We start from the raw sequence: 16,355 nt of genomic DNA, 5'->3' as shown, positions 1-16,355 counted from the left end.
CGTAATAATAAACCTTTGTTTCCCAGAGCAACGGGGGGAAGCGAGTTTGCCGCCAAACAGCCCAGTGGAGGCGTATTAAGAATGCTTGACTGGGCTTTTGGGAGGAACCTCCAGTCCTGAAGGCAATAGCTCTCTATCTGGTGAAGGTGGAGAAGAAATCTCCCCTCAGTAGAGTGTTGCATAACCACTTAATATAAGGATCCAGGCAAACAACACACATACACACAAATATTTTTGTGTACGCTGCCTGCCAGAAAAACCACACACACCAACTGCCTCACCAATTAAACATCATTAACATGATCCCTTAGGTGTGCTTCCCAGTTAAGTGTGATGTGAATGCACTATGCCTTTAGTCAGGATGACAGCCAGACTTAATAGGCTTTTGAAAGACACAAATGCCCTTATGTAATGTTAAAAAAAAAACAGAGTACAGCTTCTGTAAGAACAAGAAAACCAAGAAAAATAGAGCCCTTCAAGCAAGAATGGACACAAACTTAGAAGGAGAGCCCTTGTCTTGTCTTATGCAGGTGCATGTGTGTGTTTGTGTCTCTCAGGGCTGAAAGTAAGTGTTGGCAGGCTTCAAGGTGTTTGAACGACTGCACTCGAATAACACGTAACAACTCTCTGAACACCAGGAGCATGAAACCAAATTCAAACACTGTTATATATTCAAACATCTTTTTATAATCAAAAATATCATCCAAGCATTTACAGTGTATTACAACAAATGAGTCTATGCAACTTTTAACAGCCTTTACAGAAAATGAAGAAATATATCCATTTGTGTTCTATGTTACAAACCAGGAACAGCAAAAAGAGAAGAGAGGGAGGCCGAAGGGTGTGGAGGAGTGAAGTGTTCAGGCTGACCCTGATCAGCTCCCCTGGTTAGCCCTGTAGGCCCGGCCCACACTGGCCGAGCCAACTTTGGGATCAGAAAGTACAATACCCCCGGCCCCGTGGCAAAAACTACATTTTAATCCAGTGACTGTAGGAATCTGTGCTCTTCTGTGACTCCCAACGAGTCGTTATGTCTAAAAATATTTTGCAGACACCCAGAAACTGAGAGCTCAAGCCCATGAAGACCTCATCACCAGGGCTCGGTGTCATCATTCCTGTAGCCAGAGAAATGCAGCGATTTTACGTCTCTGCCACCTTCACAAAGTCCCTGAAATGCTCATATAACATTCCTTACTGATCTGAGGTCTGTGCTCAGTCTTCTGTTGTCCTTGTGCAGCCGGGTGCAGCCCAGTCTTTGATAGTTGAAGGCTTTATACCATCTCTTTCACATCTTTACAGTGTGTCTGTGTTGCCTCGTCCACCTGTCGTCTCGTCCATGTCACCAGAAGCGTCCCCAGCAGAGTCTACGTGCTCTTGATGCCCTGGAAGCCACAGAAGTTCCAGCGTTTCTCCAGACTGGCTCCAACACCAGTCAGCTCCTGCCTGAAGGTGCACGGCAGCCGGGAAAGAAGAGCCTCCACCTCACTGGGGTTGATCTGCAGACACACACAAAGTCCACATTGTTTAAAACAGATCTGTACATGTATACGACCCTGTTACAGTATTTAGAAAATATGGTATTCTTGCAAGTCATCTTTGTGGAATTCTCCAGAAGATTGAAGAAGACTGCCATGATCTAAACAACTTCTAGGAAATGGACCCTTTCAGTGTTTAGAGGAACGTCTTCTATTACAATCCACTACCACATGAGGTTCCACCTGGTTCTGATTTAAGGATCTTTTAGAGTACAGTGGGACCTAGACGCTGTAACTTACGCACGGAGCCTGCGCCGGTGTGAGCCATTTATACTCGTGCGCTCGTTAGTCTGGCTCGCTCTGTAACGACACCACCCAACACTAGTCGGCGCTGTCTTTTTTGCCAGTCGGGTCCATTTTTGTTTCCACTTCCTGCTTCACTTTCAACAATGGCGACTGAAACGTTTGCCAACATTTCGCACAAGTCATACAAATGTTTGTATCTCCGAATCTCCTCAGTTAACCTTTCCTCAATGTGTTCCATTTGTATTGATCCGAAGCAATCAATTCAAAAATTGCGGGTATGGAGAAGCAGTCGGAAATACTAAAGTGGAAACACGCAAGAACCAAGCGGACCAATCACAGTTACATTTCTGTTGAGGTGACACGTCAGTTCCGGCGCTAGGGTCTGCGTATGGGTCTGCGCTGTCGCCGTAGCTTCTGCGTCAACTTAAAGGGGAACTCCGGCGCAATATGAACCTGGGGTTAATAACACATGTGTACCGAGTTCGACCGTTCTCTGGTATTTGTTTTCATGCATTTGTTTTGTTAGTCAAATGTTTCTTGCAAACCACTATTTAGCGTATAACGCTAGCCTTCGGGGCACACGTACACATAAAAAGAGATCGCTGTTTCTATACCACTAACAAGGCTCACAATATCACCACACTTACACGGTAGCATAACTAGGGTCTCTACATGTAAACCGAAGCATTGAGAACTTTGCAAGTATACAGGCAGTTTATTAAAAAAGGAACCCAGTTCATGTGTGGCTCGCATATCCAGGCGGGCGCCATCTTGGGGAAACTGAACTGTCTGTTGCCGGAAGAAAGCACTGAGAGCATAGAGAAGCAATGAAAGAAGAGAGTTCAGTTTCCCCAAGATGGCGCCCGCCTGGATAAGCGAGCCGGACGCGAACGGTACTGTATTCCTTTTTTAATAAACTGCCTGTATACTTGCAAAGTTCTCAATGCTTCGGTTTACATGTAGAGACCCTAGTTATGCTACCGTGTAAGTGTGGTGATATTGTGAGCCTTGTTAGTGGTATAGAAATAGCGATTTCTTTTTATGTGTATGTGTGCCCCGAAGGCTAGCGTTATACGCTAAATAGCGGTTTGCAAGAAAACTGGTCACATTTGACTAACAAAACAAATACATGAAAACAAATACCAGAGAACGGTCGAACTCGGTACACATGTGTTATTAACCCCAGGTTCATTTTGCGCCGGAGTTCCCCTTTAATGCAGAAGTCTAAACCGCCTATTAGATCCCTATCAGCCTTTGTACATAATGTGTCCCAGTATTGGAAATAGGACTGACAAAAACCAGACATCCAATGTTCTAAGAAGTCAGATGTTACAGATATGTTCTTCATTGTGTCATGCGTCTCCCATATCTCTAGACAATAATTATATCATTTCTAGTCTGGACAGCTTAACAACAAATGTAAATCCCCAAGGCCGTAGCCTTGATTTATGTTTTGATTCAAAACTGTCATAAGCTGCTCCCGCCACAGAGGCAGCGCAATTGTGTTTTAATCAGCAGGGACACATGGCTTCAATTGGGTCTTTTCTCTTGTCAGCAGACCTGGAGAAGGTCATTCATGTTTTTATCTCCTCCGGGCTTGATTATAGTGACGTGCTTTTTTTTTTTTTTTCTGGACTCACAGGGAAAACATTAACACCTACGGCTAGCGAAGAGCCCTGACACTGGAGAGAATCCACCACATTAGCCATGCCCTTGCTGTCCTTCACTGGCTTCTTGTCGGCTGATTTTAAGACTTTACTTTTGGTTTTTAAAGCTCTGCGAGACCAGGCTGCTGTTTATGAATGTGATTTGTTCTGTATGAGCATGAACTCAGTGTGGCCTCAAAGTGATCCCCAAATCTCAGCTTGGCAATGAGAGCGACCCAGCTTTTGGCGTCTAGACTCATCAACTGGTGACCTTAAATCTTAGTTTATGAACCATTTACGCTCCGTTACTTCTCTTCCCACACTCTATGCATTTTTATTAGGGATTTCTTTTATATAAACGACCCTGAAAGAGAGAATTCCACTGTATTATGCATCAAATCTTTACACATTAAACTAAGAGTTTGAATCCTGACAGTTAATCATTTTTTCTTCCTACTTAAAACTCTTAATTACAGCCTTGCTAACTTACAATTTAAATATCAGTTTTCTCTGAACTCAGTTGTTGTCTATGGATGTAAACTGCTTTCACCAAAATATGTATAAGCTTTTTATCTTGTAATTATGACTTCTATATCCCATAATTTCGAGAAAGTAGCTCATGAGTTTGAAATCTCAATCTCAAACATTCTGACGACACCTATCATTGTGCAGATGTTTTCATTCTCTTTAATTATGCTTACATTCAGTAGCTCCTTTAAGTGTTTTAACTGACACACTCCTGCCTGGTAAATCGATACGAGAGCACTTTGCTGTGACATGCCCATCACCGACTCTTGTTAGGTGACCCCGTGGACATTGCTCATACGGCCACGCTTTATTCTCTCACACACTCCACACCTCCTGTACGCTCACACTCACAACACGCTCAATCACGACACTCGCACCTCCACCGCATTTAGAGCATCGTAGCGCAAGTAAATTTGCAGTGAGAAGCCACCTGACTAAGTTTAATCTGGCTCACGACCGACGCTCAGGTGGGCTGAAAATAAGTCAGTCAGCTAAAATCCTGAGGTGACGCGGCCAAAACCCACAGTACACAGCACTGCTTCTGAATTAATAAGCAGTTCGTTCATGATGTCAGGATACATTAAAGTCCATCATGGAGATAGGACTGGTGTGTCATTATATACAAAGGAGCTGCGCGTGTGTGGAGCGACCAGATAAGCAGAGAGGATGGAGCTTGTTGTTGGGGAGTCTAGTCAGTGATGTTGACAAAGCTCTGTGGGTGCTGCTGGATGCGTAGTGTGAGAGTCTGTGTGGGAACAACAGACGCACAGGCAAACTCGGACGCACACAGACAGACAAGCGTGGGCGTTCACTCACACTGACACGCCGACTTACACGTGAACACTAGGCACAAATAAATAAATAAACAAAAGGCACAAGAGAAGAGCGTCACACTATTTCTTGGCATTCTTAGTGTGAGGATGAGTCAGGGTGGTGATGACCAGTAGTTTCTCAGTGCAACTGGTTTCATTAGACGTTAAATGTGTCTTCTGTTAAGGGGATGGGCCGCCATTTTTTCCCGAAGGTCTTCTCGTTGAGGCAGAGAGCAGAAGTGGCCATTAATCACAGTGTTACTTCTTGGAGGTGACACTGAAAGTTGGCACTTTGAAAGCCTCATATAAGTGGCAGTGAGGAGCGATAATACTTCTAAAATGCCTCATCAGAAAAGATGGGCATAAAATAGCAGTGCTTCAGCAGACAGAGTGGAGATGAAGAGTGTCTGCGGATTTGAGGGTGGTGTTTGTCTTCAGGTGACAGGATGAAGGATCAGCTTTTAATTTGTAGTGGCATCAAGGGAAATCCCAGAACTAGGCACAGAACTACAACATTTAAGTACAGAAAAGTGAACTAATACTATTGCCAAAACTTTTTTTTGACCTTGTTGGTTATGTCTTTGCTCACTTTTAAATAAAATTACCGCAAACATACACACCACCGACAGCTAGCTCCTGATTACTTAAAGAAAAGTTTCCAGTATTTAACAAAAACTAAATTACAAAAAACACATTGTGTACATTAGTGAGATTTACAGTTGATTTTGTTACAGATGGACAAAGCCGGGAAAACTCTTTCCTGCTCGTGTATTTGCTAAACGGAGCTAAATGACGGCTGCATGTACCTCTGTTTTTAAGACAGTTACAAGGGCTGTCGGTCTTCTCACCAGTCTCTTGGAGAGAAAACAAATATGTCAAACTCCTCCATTAAAGTGCTTTGGCTTCATATCACTTCTGCAAAATCCATTCATTTCTAAGAATGGGTCTGTACAAGCATTAAGGAGTGTGTCAACTGCACAGCAGGATCCTGCCCCGTACGTCTGACTGTAGGGGAGACTGACATACTGTCTGTGTAGGTGCATCTAGAGTGATAGTGGAAGTGGAGGCCAGCTCTGTTTATCTGCTCCACAGTGGACGCTGTGATTCATGCGAGTCTTTTACCTTGGTGTCCAAACGCTGTAGGTAGGAACAGATGTACTCGATGCTGGCTCCGAACGGGTGGACGTGCAGGAATGTCGAAATGATCCCTGAGAAAGAAGTCATGAAAAGATGTTAACGCAGAGCCATGTCATCCATGAAACACTGACCAACCACCAAAGGATGTTCGCAACATCAGCTTATCCAACTCCTCTCCTCAGGCTGAGTGCAGCACGAGCTTTGAGTGACTTCTCCCAGAGTCCCAGTACAGCTAAGAGCCTCTTGTATACTGTGGCTGTAGATTAGAGGGAGTGTTTAATGACAGCTTTGATGCTGTTGTCTTGCATCAAAGCCATGCGTTCCCACAGCTCAAACAAACCATCTGCCATCAGCTAACAGAGGGAGAGAGAGGAGAGAGGTAATCCTGCTCCTCTGCTTACTAACCACCTATAGAGCACCAAGGTACCAGCACCTGAAAAAACACACACAGAGTGCTCAAATGGCTTCACCGCTGGTGGAATCACTCAAGGCTTTTAAGAAGAAAATGCAACTCTGCAAGTTCATTTTTGTCACCTGCAGGAAGTCAATCAATACTTGAACACAAACAATGTGCTACTCCAGAGCTGCTCCACTGACAATGATTAAGGGACTGACTGGAGTCTAATGGTGCATTCAGACAGAACACCAAAAGACATTTCACGGCCACGTTTTGTTTATTTATTTATTTTTTATTTGCATGAATTCGCCCACTAGAAAGGTTTTGCTGTCCATGTTTATTTGCCTCAAACAGCCAATGAACACATCCTCCAACTGACAGCAGACGTTTGCTCTATCAACATGCACCCACTCCATGTGTACGCTGATTATCAGTATGAGACAGTGTCAGAGCTCACACTAGCTCACACTTGTTTTCAGAATAAAATATGGTAAATGTTGAATTTTGTTTCTGTTAAAAAATTAAAAGAAACTACTGTTTCTGTTTCTGTTACACCACATTTTAAGTCTTACAACTACACAGTCAGCAAATTCAAACAACTCCATAATAGATGAGCTTCATCATACAAGCACAATATAACCTGAAACCTAATGGAGGTTTGTGGGGGATGCAACCAAGCAGCAACCTCCAGGGACAGAAAGAGAGGCCAACGCACCGCCCAAAACTGCACTTCCCCAAATGGCCACTTGATGTTGGCTCCAAAAGCCAACCAATCTTATCAAACTCCATGTTAAAATGTCCAATTTTTCAGGAGAAATAAATGGTTACAGCTAGGAGTGAGATTTTGTAGTTTGTTAATTTAGGGTGAGGTCACTTTGAGTGACAAGCGGGTAAATTAACAAGCTGCCAGCTGTCTGCCTAGGGGTCATCCACCCACCTAACCTCCAGCTTATAGTCCACCTCTTGCAGATTTTTTAATTAGCTGGAAGTCAGACAATGCCAGGAGCCACCACACCAAGCTCTAAAAGCCCTATCTCCCATAGGTTTATCAAATCTATGGGAGACATCACACTGGGTTCATCCTTCTTTGTAAACAGCCAATGACAGAAGCCCGTATTTTTGCTAACTTTAACAACGTAACAACTGTAACAATACAGATCTAGTAACGTCCACCTCATGCATTATGACTACAGAGGGCAGACTGCCATAAGCGTGCACCATCATCCCCTTTTGTAAATTAAATGATACTACAGAGACATGAATACCCTAATAATCCAGACCAGTCGAATGCAACCAGAAGCCAGAAAAACAGCAGCGTAGCCATTTGTTTTGAGCTGAGTGATGCTTTGAAGATGCTTACTTCATTTTTGTTTTATTGTGAATATTCCCAAACAAATTTGCAGTTAACCATATGATCATAATCTCAGGTGAGGCACAAAGAACCTGTGGCATTCGTGGTAATCCAAAAGAGAAAACCTTGACACGTGTATATCTAGAATTATGTTAAGAAATGTAAGTGCAACAGTCTGAGCATCAGCGTACCGACAAGCAGAGCTTCCCTCTCGGAGTGGACAGGACTCGGCGGGTTCTTCTCCATAGGACCTTCTTTTTCTTGACTGAAGGACACCACTGTTGATACTGCGGCTTCCTACACACACACGTATGCACACACACACACACGCGCGGTTACTATAAGCAAATCTGCCACCGGCACTGGCGTGATGTAAACAAAGTTAAATATAAGCTGATGCAATGCACACAATAAAAACACAATCATAGAAATATAACTGGATGGAACACATGAAAAAAAGTTTCACAACCAACACGCCAATCTGGAGAAACAATGAGGATGGGGATAATGAGGCGAGGGAGGATATTCAGCCAGCAGCTATATTTCTGATACATGCCACACACACACACACACACACACAATGACACAAAGAGGAGACGGGTTTAAAGAGAACAAATAGAGGGAGAGGGGAAGAGACTTGGAAGGGAAATGATCAAGCAGTTTGTTTCAGATCTGTGACAGGTGGCAGAAAAGAGGCAGAATAACACAGGACTTTTTGTCTGTGTTTGTTGTCCTACATAGTACTGTGTGTACTATTTCCACTTCTGCTGTGGGATGGCTGGTGGCCTTTTTTCTGTTTTAAATCTATCTGTAACACCCTGCAAGTGTGTGTCAGTGTGTGGGTGTGTAGACATTTGCACATGTGCAAGCCATTTTGACTTTATGACTCCTTTATTTCTCAGCCCAGTTGTGTCTGGGTGATTTATTCAGCGACAAATGTAGTTACAGTGAGCTGCTTTGGCCCGTAATGATCTGTCATGTCACTTGAAGAGGTTACAAAAGGAAAGTCAGGGAAAGAAGAATAAGAAGAAGGGAAAATGAGGACACAAAACAATATCTGAACGAGCGAGGGAGGCTCAACGTTTTCCCACTTACACTGGTTTGATTAGCGCTCTCCTCGCTGGCTCTGTCGTCTTGCTTCGACATCTCCAGCTGCGGCACATTAGAAACATATGAAGAAAAACATTAATGTAGGCAGACGGGTGAGCACGGTTGCGCACAGCATGATGTGCAAAAACAGGCCTATACAAGCACTGTATATTTTTAGAAAAATGTCTGGAAATGAGCTGATTTTGAACAAGCAAGGGAGGCGGAGACGCTGAACTCCATATGAATATGATTAACTCTTTGTGAGTGAAAACTGGAACAAACAACCATTAAATATGTAACAGTCTGCATCCTGATTTCACAGGAACATAGCTGCAGAAGTGATGAGTTAGACATCATAACAGCACCGTCATCTACAGCAAATCTGCTAACTCGTTAAGTGTTTAAGACCTTTCAAGGGGGAAAAAAAATCCCATCCAGCTTTTCAAATGTAAAGATTTCATGCTTTTTCCTGTTTTCTGTTGAGCATTTAATCAATGATTGTTGGTTGAACACCAGTTTGGAGACTTCACGTTGATTTTTAGCTTGACTATGGTTACATAATTTAGACTTAATGGTTAATCAATTAAAAGGGCACTCAAACAATTGGACGGATCAGTTCACAACTTAAGATACTGGCGCGCTGAAAATGAAGCAGTTTGCAGGACATCTTTTGAAGAACAAAAACTTCTAGGTTTCTAAGTGTTCAGAGCAACCACAGTGGACAATGATGTGAGAAGCCTGCAGTCACTGAGAGATGAGGAGCAATAAGTTTAAATATTGGGATACCAGCATTGTATTTGTTGGTAGGTATAATAAGAACTTATGCTGAGATGCTGCTGAATCATTCAACAACGGGTTCAGGTAAAGCATACCGTCTCCTTCAGCTTGAGAAAAAAACCCAACAATTTATAGAGTTCGAAGCAAAGGCAAATTTGTTTTCTTGAATATGTTTTGCCACTTATCCAAGTAGCATTTTCAAGTTTTGACTAATAAATGGTGATCTATTAATGGCCAGAAACTCCAACAAGTGCAACTGCCTTTGTTTTTCTTTTTGGATATACCATGGTACACCCGGATGACTGAGAACCTTCACAGAGCCCATATATAATTCTCTCTGTGACTAGAAAAGAAGCTTTCTACAAGAAAATATTCCAGATGATGTCTTTGGGTTTTCCTCATTTTGGGCTTAAGGCTTCTAGAGTAAGTTTGGAGAGTGGCGAATGAAAGACAAAGACCTTTACCAAGCAGGAAGGGTCCATCAAATATTCATTATTGCGTTGCATAATGGAAAGTTAGTCACCCATTATTCTTGGGTTACTAACATCAGGGATGCCTTCCCACCTGCAGCATTGAGACATTCTGGATCGAATTGCAGTGTTTGACCCTTTGGTTCGGTTCATTTGGACAGGTGTGAACACTGTAATTGCACTCAGGTGTGCACGGAAACAACCACAGAGGAACCGAGAGGAGGTAGTCTTGGTTTGGTCCCAAACAAACTCCGGAACAATTCATTAGTGATGATTTGACCTCAATCTGACTACCAGGTGTAAGGTGCAAGTTTGAGCACAGCGGCTCCTGTTAGCCGCTTAGTTCTCCTCAGTTGTCTGAAGGATGCATGGCGTCTTTGAAGCAGTACAGCATCGTTAAAGTGCATTTGTCACTTGGTTGGTATGGTTTTGCTAAAGTCCAGAAAATAACTATGTTTATGAGCAAATGTTATCTCTGCCGTTGCTCCATGTTTATGTTAATTTCCTTAACTTTATGTCTTTCAAAGATGTATGCACACATGTCCAGAACACTGTATCTTGTAGTGAAATATTTGCCTTCACTCAGATTTATTTTCTGAAATAAGAGGAAAACACTCTGATTCAGATTAAAGCAAACGAACTGTGTGTGAAATACAATACTAAATCACTGGACTATCCCTTTTCTCAGATATAATCAAGAGATCAATCAGAAGTGTCAGCACTTAAACCTTGAAATGATAAAAGCGTTTGTTGTGATTATAAGAATAACACTGCGGTTAATAACGTCAATGACCTGCACTCGCATCAGTCCAGTAATGTCTGGTGACAGTTGGGTGACAGCAGGGCCAGTGATTGAACCAGTGAAGGAGGACTGATGGTATAAAGAAATCTCCTCAATGTGACAAACGATGCCACAGTGACGGCTAATCTTCAGAAGGAGCCCACACCCAAAAATTGATTTCCCTTTCTGTCTTTAATGAGACTGTCTGTCATGATTCATGACGTTTGCTCATACACAGGAATTTAATTAGCATGTTTCCTGGCGCTCACAGTTGTGGGGACACGCATCTAATCAAACCCATCATCATTAACAAGCTATTGACAACTCCTGCACTCTGAAGAAGCAATGTTAACAAATGATTAACTCAGCTTTGAGTTATATGAAACCTGCAGTGATCTCAGAGCAAAGAGACGACACACGGAGCGGCTCCCTGCGTTGTTTGAGAGCCTTTGCTTTGTATTAATATCCAATTTAATAGCCGATTTAACCCGAAGCTCATTTTAACGACAGGCATTCCTCTCATTACACTGAGCTAGAAGGAACATTAACAAACATAAGTGGGTATATGGGACAACACCTGTAAACATGACATCATTAACAGAGAAAAATGACCCTCGAAAGTTGAAATTATTTATAAGATTGAAGACTGTGCATTAAGCAGTGCACCGGTGTACTAATGCAGCTTGGCATTAATCAATATTAGATGGAGTTTTGTTGGGGAAAAACATGCTTCAATGTGAGCAACACATCCAACAAATGTCATGTTAGGATGGATGAATAATGTGGCGGGCTATAACTGATGATATGGCTTTTATGGAACAGCTCCGAGACACAGACAGTGGTTTAAAATTAGTGTAATAATATCTCCTGCAGGTAACGTCTCCCTATCTGGTGATCACAGTGTCATCTGTTAGTTACTGCCTCTTGGCCAGTTCAAAATAAATCACTGCCTTGTGTGATGCTCCTGCAGCCTAAAAGGACATAATGTGCAAGAATGAGAGCGCATGACTGAATCGCTGGTGGTCTATGTCGCTTTAAGTCTCAGCGGCAGATATGTAAGGAAAAAAATAGATTACGGTCAGCCATGCTCAATATGTTTCTTCTTAAGAAGGGAAAGGATTTCCTTTGTGGATTTTAAATGTGGTTGCAGTGAAAACATGACATGTGTTTTTCCAGGGAACTTTTTACAAATCAATTTACACCTGGACATGTTGCTCGGATGACAATATCCAAAAATCTAGCTTTTGCATTTACATCTGGTTTTAAATGGCTCAGTATGCAAATTAGTTAGGACAAGCTGAATAGTAAACTAGCCTGGTGTGTTCCAGGTCAGAGGAAGCAATGCTGCATTGTGGACTGTATTTCAATTCCACTGCCATGTTTGAGTTAGTGCCAGCTGCTATCTGAAGCTCTCTTTTTGTTTTTTTGTTTTCTGATTTGGCTGGAAGTTAGGTGACATCAACCAGCTGGTCGGATGCTTTTCTTTAAGATAAGGTCTGACTGTGCAGATCACAGCTACAGATGCCAGATCTCATCATGAGATCGGTGCAGCTAGATCCAAATCCCAATGTCCCTACGGACATTTACAGCCTGCGTTAATGTGCCTTCTCCCTTGAGATCAGGATAGATCTCGCACGGTTATACCAGGTGTAAACGAGGTATTTTTTTGACGTTTTCTTATTTCTTAACATATTATTAATTAAGTTGTTGAACAAACTGAAGAGCTGAGAGTGAAGTTAAGTAATTACAAAGACGCACTTCGTTTTTTTGTCACACTTCCTCAATACGTTTTGCTGGTGCAACAGGCTGCTGACAGTGTAGTGGAAAATCAACATGTATTGTGAAAAAGCACCAAAACCTCACATATGAGAAGCCAGAGATTGAGAATTTGGAAGTTCTGCATGAAAACTGACAGACATTATTATTTGACTATCACAGTATTTTATTATTTTTCCTTGAATGGATGAAATAAATAGGCGATTACATTCATAACATGGCTGTAATTTGCATGAATGTGTTTTTTTTTCCAATTAAAATGGCCAATGAAAGAAACAAAAATTGAAAATTCACAAAGCACAAAGAATAATAAATGGTTCTGCAAATGATTACTGGTTAAAATGTTTTCTTCCTTCTTTATTATTATTATTATTATTATTTTTTGTAAATGGGACTCGTTATTGTGGAATAATAAAAACAAAATGAAGGGAACTCCATTATTTCACAGAGCCATTTAAAACTTGAAAGCTGTAATATTACTCTTTTTTTTGGAGCAAGATTATAAATTGAAGAGTCGATTTTATCGTGTGTATTAAAAAAAAATAAGAAATCATGAAAATGAAAGTAAATGAAAGTGAGAGAATCAGAACACTGATTGAAGTCAGAAACATCTGTCTCACCGTGGTCTGCCTTATCTTGCAGATTTTATATTACAAAGTTGCACCCATAGTAGCTATTATGGGACACCTAATGAGCTTAGAAAAAGTATTTAAACTGGCTCAAAGTATTGAGTCATTTACTCAGCCCCAAACTACATATTACAATGCTCACATTCAGCTCTTTTGTTTATTGATGATTTATTTCTTCAATCTCTTTTGTGCGTTGCAACTTTTTGAACTAATTTCTTTCTTATTAAAGTGCAGATTAGAAAGCGTTCAGAGAGTAACCCAGAAATGAATCCTGCCATGAAACAAAAATGCGTCCTTTACTGGCTACAGGTACAAAAATACATTTCACTATGCATTGTACTATGTATTACATTATCTTATCTTATCAAGATTTTTTTCCCCCATTTCTTTGCTCTCAGAAACCCAAACACAGACAAGAGTGTTTCCCGTCACACTGACCTGCACGAGGTGTGTGTTCTGCAGGTTCTGGAGACCTTCCTTCAGGTTCTGGACTTGGTTCTTCAGCTGCTGTTTGTCCTCCAAACTCTTCTCCAGCTCAGCATCCCGCTGTTTTAATTCTTCCCTCATTTTTAACAGTTGCTGAAGAAAACGAAAGAAAGTTAGGCCACTAATGTTACTGTGAGCTAACCCACTGTGACAATACTGCACTAACCTCATAATGAAAAAACAGAAGGGAAATCAGCCATGTCTTTCATTTACACTGAGCATGTGATCCCTACAGTGGTAATTGGAACTTGATACAAAAAGCAATCAGACATGGGACTTAAATGATATCTCTGATAAACATCTTCTAGAAAGAAGTTACTAGTCTATATTTTTGTCAAAGAGCAGTAAGTTGACAAATTACATGCCTGTTGAGTCAAAAATTTAAAAATACATATGGTGGAAAAACATCACAAGACGGATGAAACTCATTTGGGTTTCATATTTGCTTTGGGTAGCAGCAGAACTAGTTTTGCAAAAGCTTTGATTGGCTAACAACTATATTTATCTCCAGTTTGTCCTCTGAAGTTATCTACGAAACGCAGATAAAAAAAGATTCACCCCCTGCTGCGTTAATTTCAACGAAAAATCTGTGAACTGCAGGGGGGTCTTTACAGCCAGCAATATTCATCAGCACAGCTACACATTGACTGCCTTTTTCTAACATGAGCTGCAATTCAGAAAAAGAGGAAACAGGTTGCCGGTACATGCTGATGGTTTTTTATTGCAATTTAAGTCACTGTGTGATGTAATGTGTGGACCCGGCAAGCAGAGGTATCCAATTTCACTGTCTTCCAGTTCATTTAATCCATTCACCTAATCTTTTCATAAACACACGGTGAGAGACATAAGTTGGAAAGGTAATTACTCTCCGCAAGCAGAAATGAACAGCGGGGCCTTAATGGATCCACTTCTTCTGAACATGAATCGATCATAATTTCCATTACCTGAGACTACTAGCTAAGTGAGGCCACTTGACGACGCCGGAATCAGTCAATTTAGTACTTCTTTTGCATTTGAAAGCTACATTTAAGGGTTTCTGAAATACCAATGGATGTTCAGTGGATTTAGTGGTTAAGAAACCAAAGTCAAGAATGTCCATGCTGAACTGTTTTTGATCATAATTACACATCAAATGAGTACTGAGCATTAAAGTAGTTATTGTTTGTGTTGCATTATTTCCTCAGTCTATGCTCCAGAACAGCTTCTAAATCATGGGCGGTTTCCACCACACTGAACCACATGTTTGGCTAGCTGTCAGTGACATTGTCCAATCACAGCCAAGCAGTGTTCCATTCTGTACCACTGACCGGTCTCTTTGGGGCGATTTCAATATGGCTGCAAATCGGCAAGAACGTTCTGATATACTTTCATATTAAAGAGTTATTTTTTTCCAAACTTCAGATGCTGTAATGCAACTTGTACTAATGTGGTTAAGTCCTATGTAACTTGTTTTTTCTAGATGGTGCAGGCATATATAATATTCCTATATGAGCTTAACAGCAAAAAAAACAACCGTGCACATTATCCAGCCTTGCCAGGGCTGGCCTCCCTGAAAGATTTAGCAGGAGCAGCCACTGCAACAGACCTTGTGGTGAGACTCTTTACTCTGCTGCTGTTTTCATGGTCAAAAAATGAACTCTGAACCCCAACTGAGGATAAAGGATTTAAAACCAGTTAAAATTATTATATTATTATTTTGTTATTCTTCTGAATAGTGTCTTCATAGTAGACACTTAATGTTTGTCTCCTGTTTGAAAAAGGTTGGTGGCCTCTGTAAAAGCCAGGGACTAAAAAAAAATGACAAATCTGTTCTCAAGTTACACAGTTATACAAACCACTTCGATGGTTTGATTTGAGAACGGAAGATTGAAGAAGTTCTACAACATCATTTATACGCAAACTCACTCAATGAGATTCAAGGCACATCTTCAAAGAAAGAGAAAAAAATGTCGTCATCTTTCTTTGAATAAATGATCTGAAATAGTTTTAATGGGTTTGTTCCAACAAGTCTCTATGTGCTGTTTGTACCACACAGAACTCTCAGAACCCAAGCATAACAACCCGCAAGCTTTCCCATAACTAGAGTAAACCTGAACATGTTATTTTTAATAGTTGCTCTTCACAGATGCTCCAGACAGCTGCACTTTCTGACTTGTTCCCAGATAGCACTTAGTTTTCTTTTAAAGTGCTGGGTCATGAATAAATGACAGTCAGACAAACAGATGAGAAATTCAGCGGGTTAACCAGAACGACCTTGTTCTTATAAATAACCTGGCGGTGAACAGCAACAAATGGGAGATTAAACTCGTTGTTGGACAGATGACAGGTAGGTTGTGCCTGCACATACAATAACAATTACCTTCTGCATGCCTTGCAGAGCCTGCTGTAAGAAGCTGAGCTGCTGTGAGTGAGTGTTGTCCTCCTCACTCCTGATTGGCTGGTTCTTGCCTTGCTCCTGTTTGAGCAGCTCCACCTCGTTCCTGTAGGCGTCCAGCTGGCAGCGCAGGGAGTCGTTCTCCTCCTTTAAGGCTTCTGCTTGGGAAACACCTACATAGATTAAATACAGTTTCAAAAATTACAGATGCGCATCATCAGTCACCGATACAAAAGGAATGATGTCTGCATCAAAAAACATCAAGTTCTTTGATAAAAACTGACACATACATACTTGGAGGACGATTTTACCATGACATAC

The 16,355-nt window shown here is 41.4% G+C and overlaps 1 protein-coding gene across 7 annotated transcripts in view; it reads right to left on the bottom strand.

The window, feature by feature from the left end:
• Positions 1-670: 670 nt before the first annotated feature.
• Positions 671-16,355, bottom strand: part of enox2 (ecto-NOX disulfide-thiol exchanger 2) — a 175,031-nt gene continuing 159,346 nt past the window's right edge. For 6 of the 7 annotated variants that reach the window (XM_084549315.1, XM_084549317.1, XM_084549313.1 and 3 more), the window contains 6 exons: positions 16,020-16,207; positions 13,613-13,753; positions 8,748-8,804; positions 7,844-7,949; positions 5,890-5,975; positions 671-1,496 (listed from right to left, as the gene is read on the bottom strand). In XM_084549315.1, coding sequence (XP_084405441.1) covers positions 1,365-1,496; positions 5,890-5,975; positions 7,844-7,949; positions 8,748-8,804; positions 13,613-13,753; positions 16,020-16,207 — 710 coding nt within the window. In that variant the 3' untranslated portion in view covers positions 671-1,364. The remainder of the gene's footprint in view (positions 1,497-5,889; positions 5,976-7,843; positions 7,950-8,747; positions 8,805-13,612; positions 13,754-16,019; positions 16,208-16,355) is intronic. The other variant, XR_014699180.1, reaches the window with a different exon arrangement.

Source organism: Chelon labrosus (assembly GCF_963514085.1).
Source record: "Chelon labrosus genome assembly, chromosome: 8".
In the NCBI taxonomy this organism is placed as follows: Eukaryota; Metazoa; Chordata; class Actinopteri; order Mugiliformes; family Mugilidae; genus Chelon; species Chelon labrosus.
The sequence above is the reverse complement of the archived record's forward strand: the minus strand, read 5'-3'. Positions and strand labels throughout refer to the sequence as shown.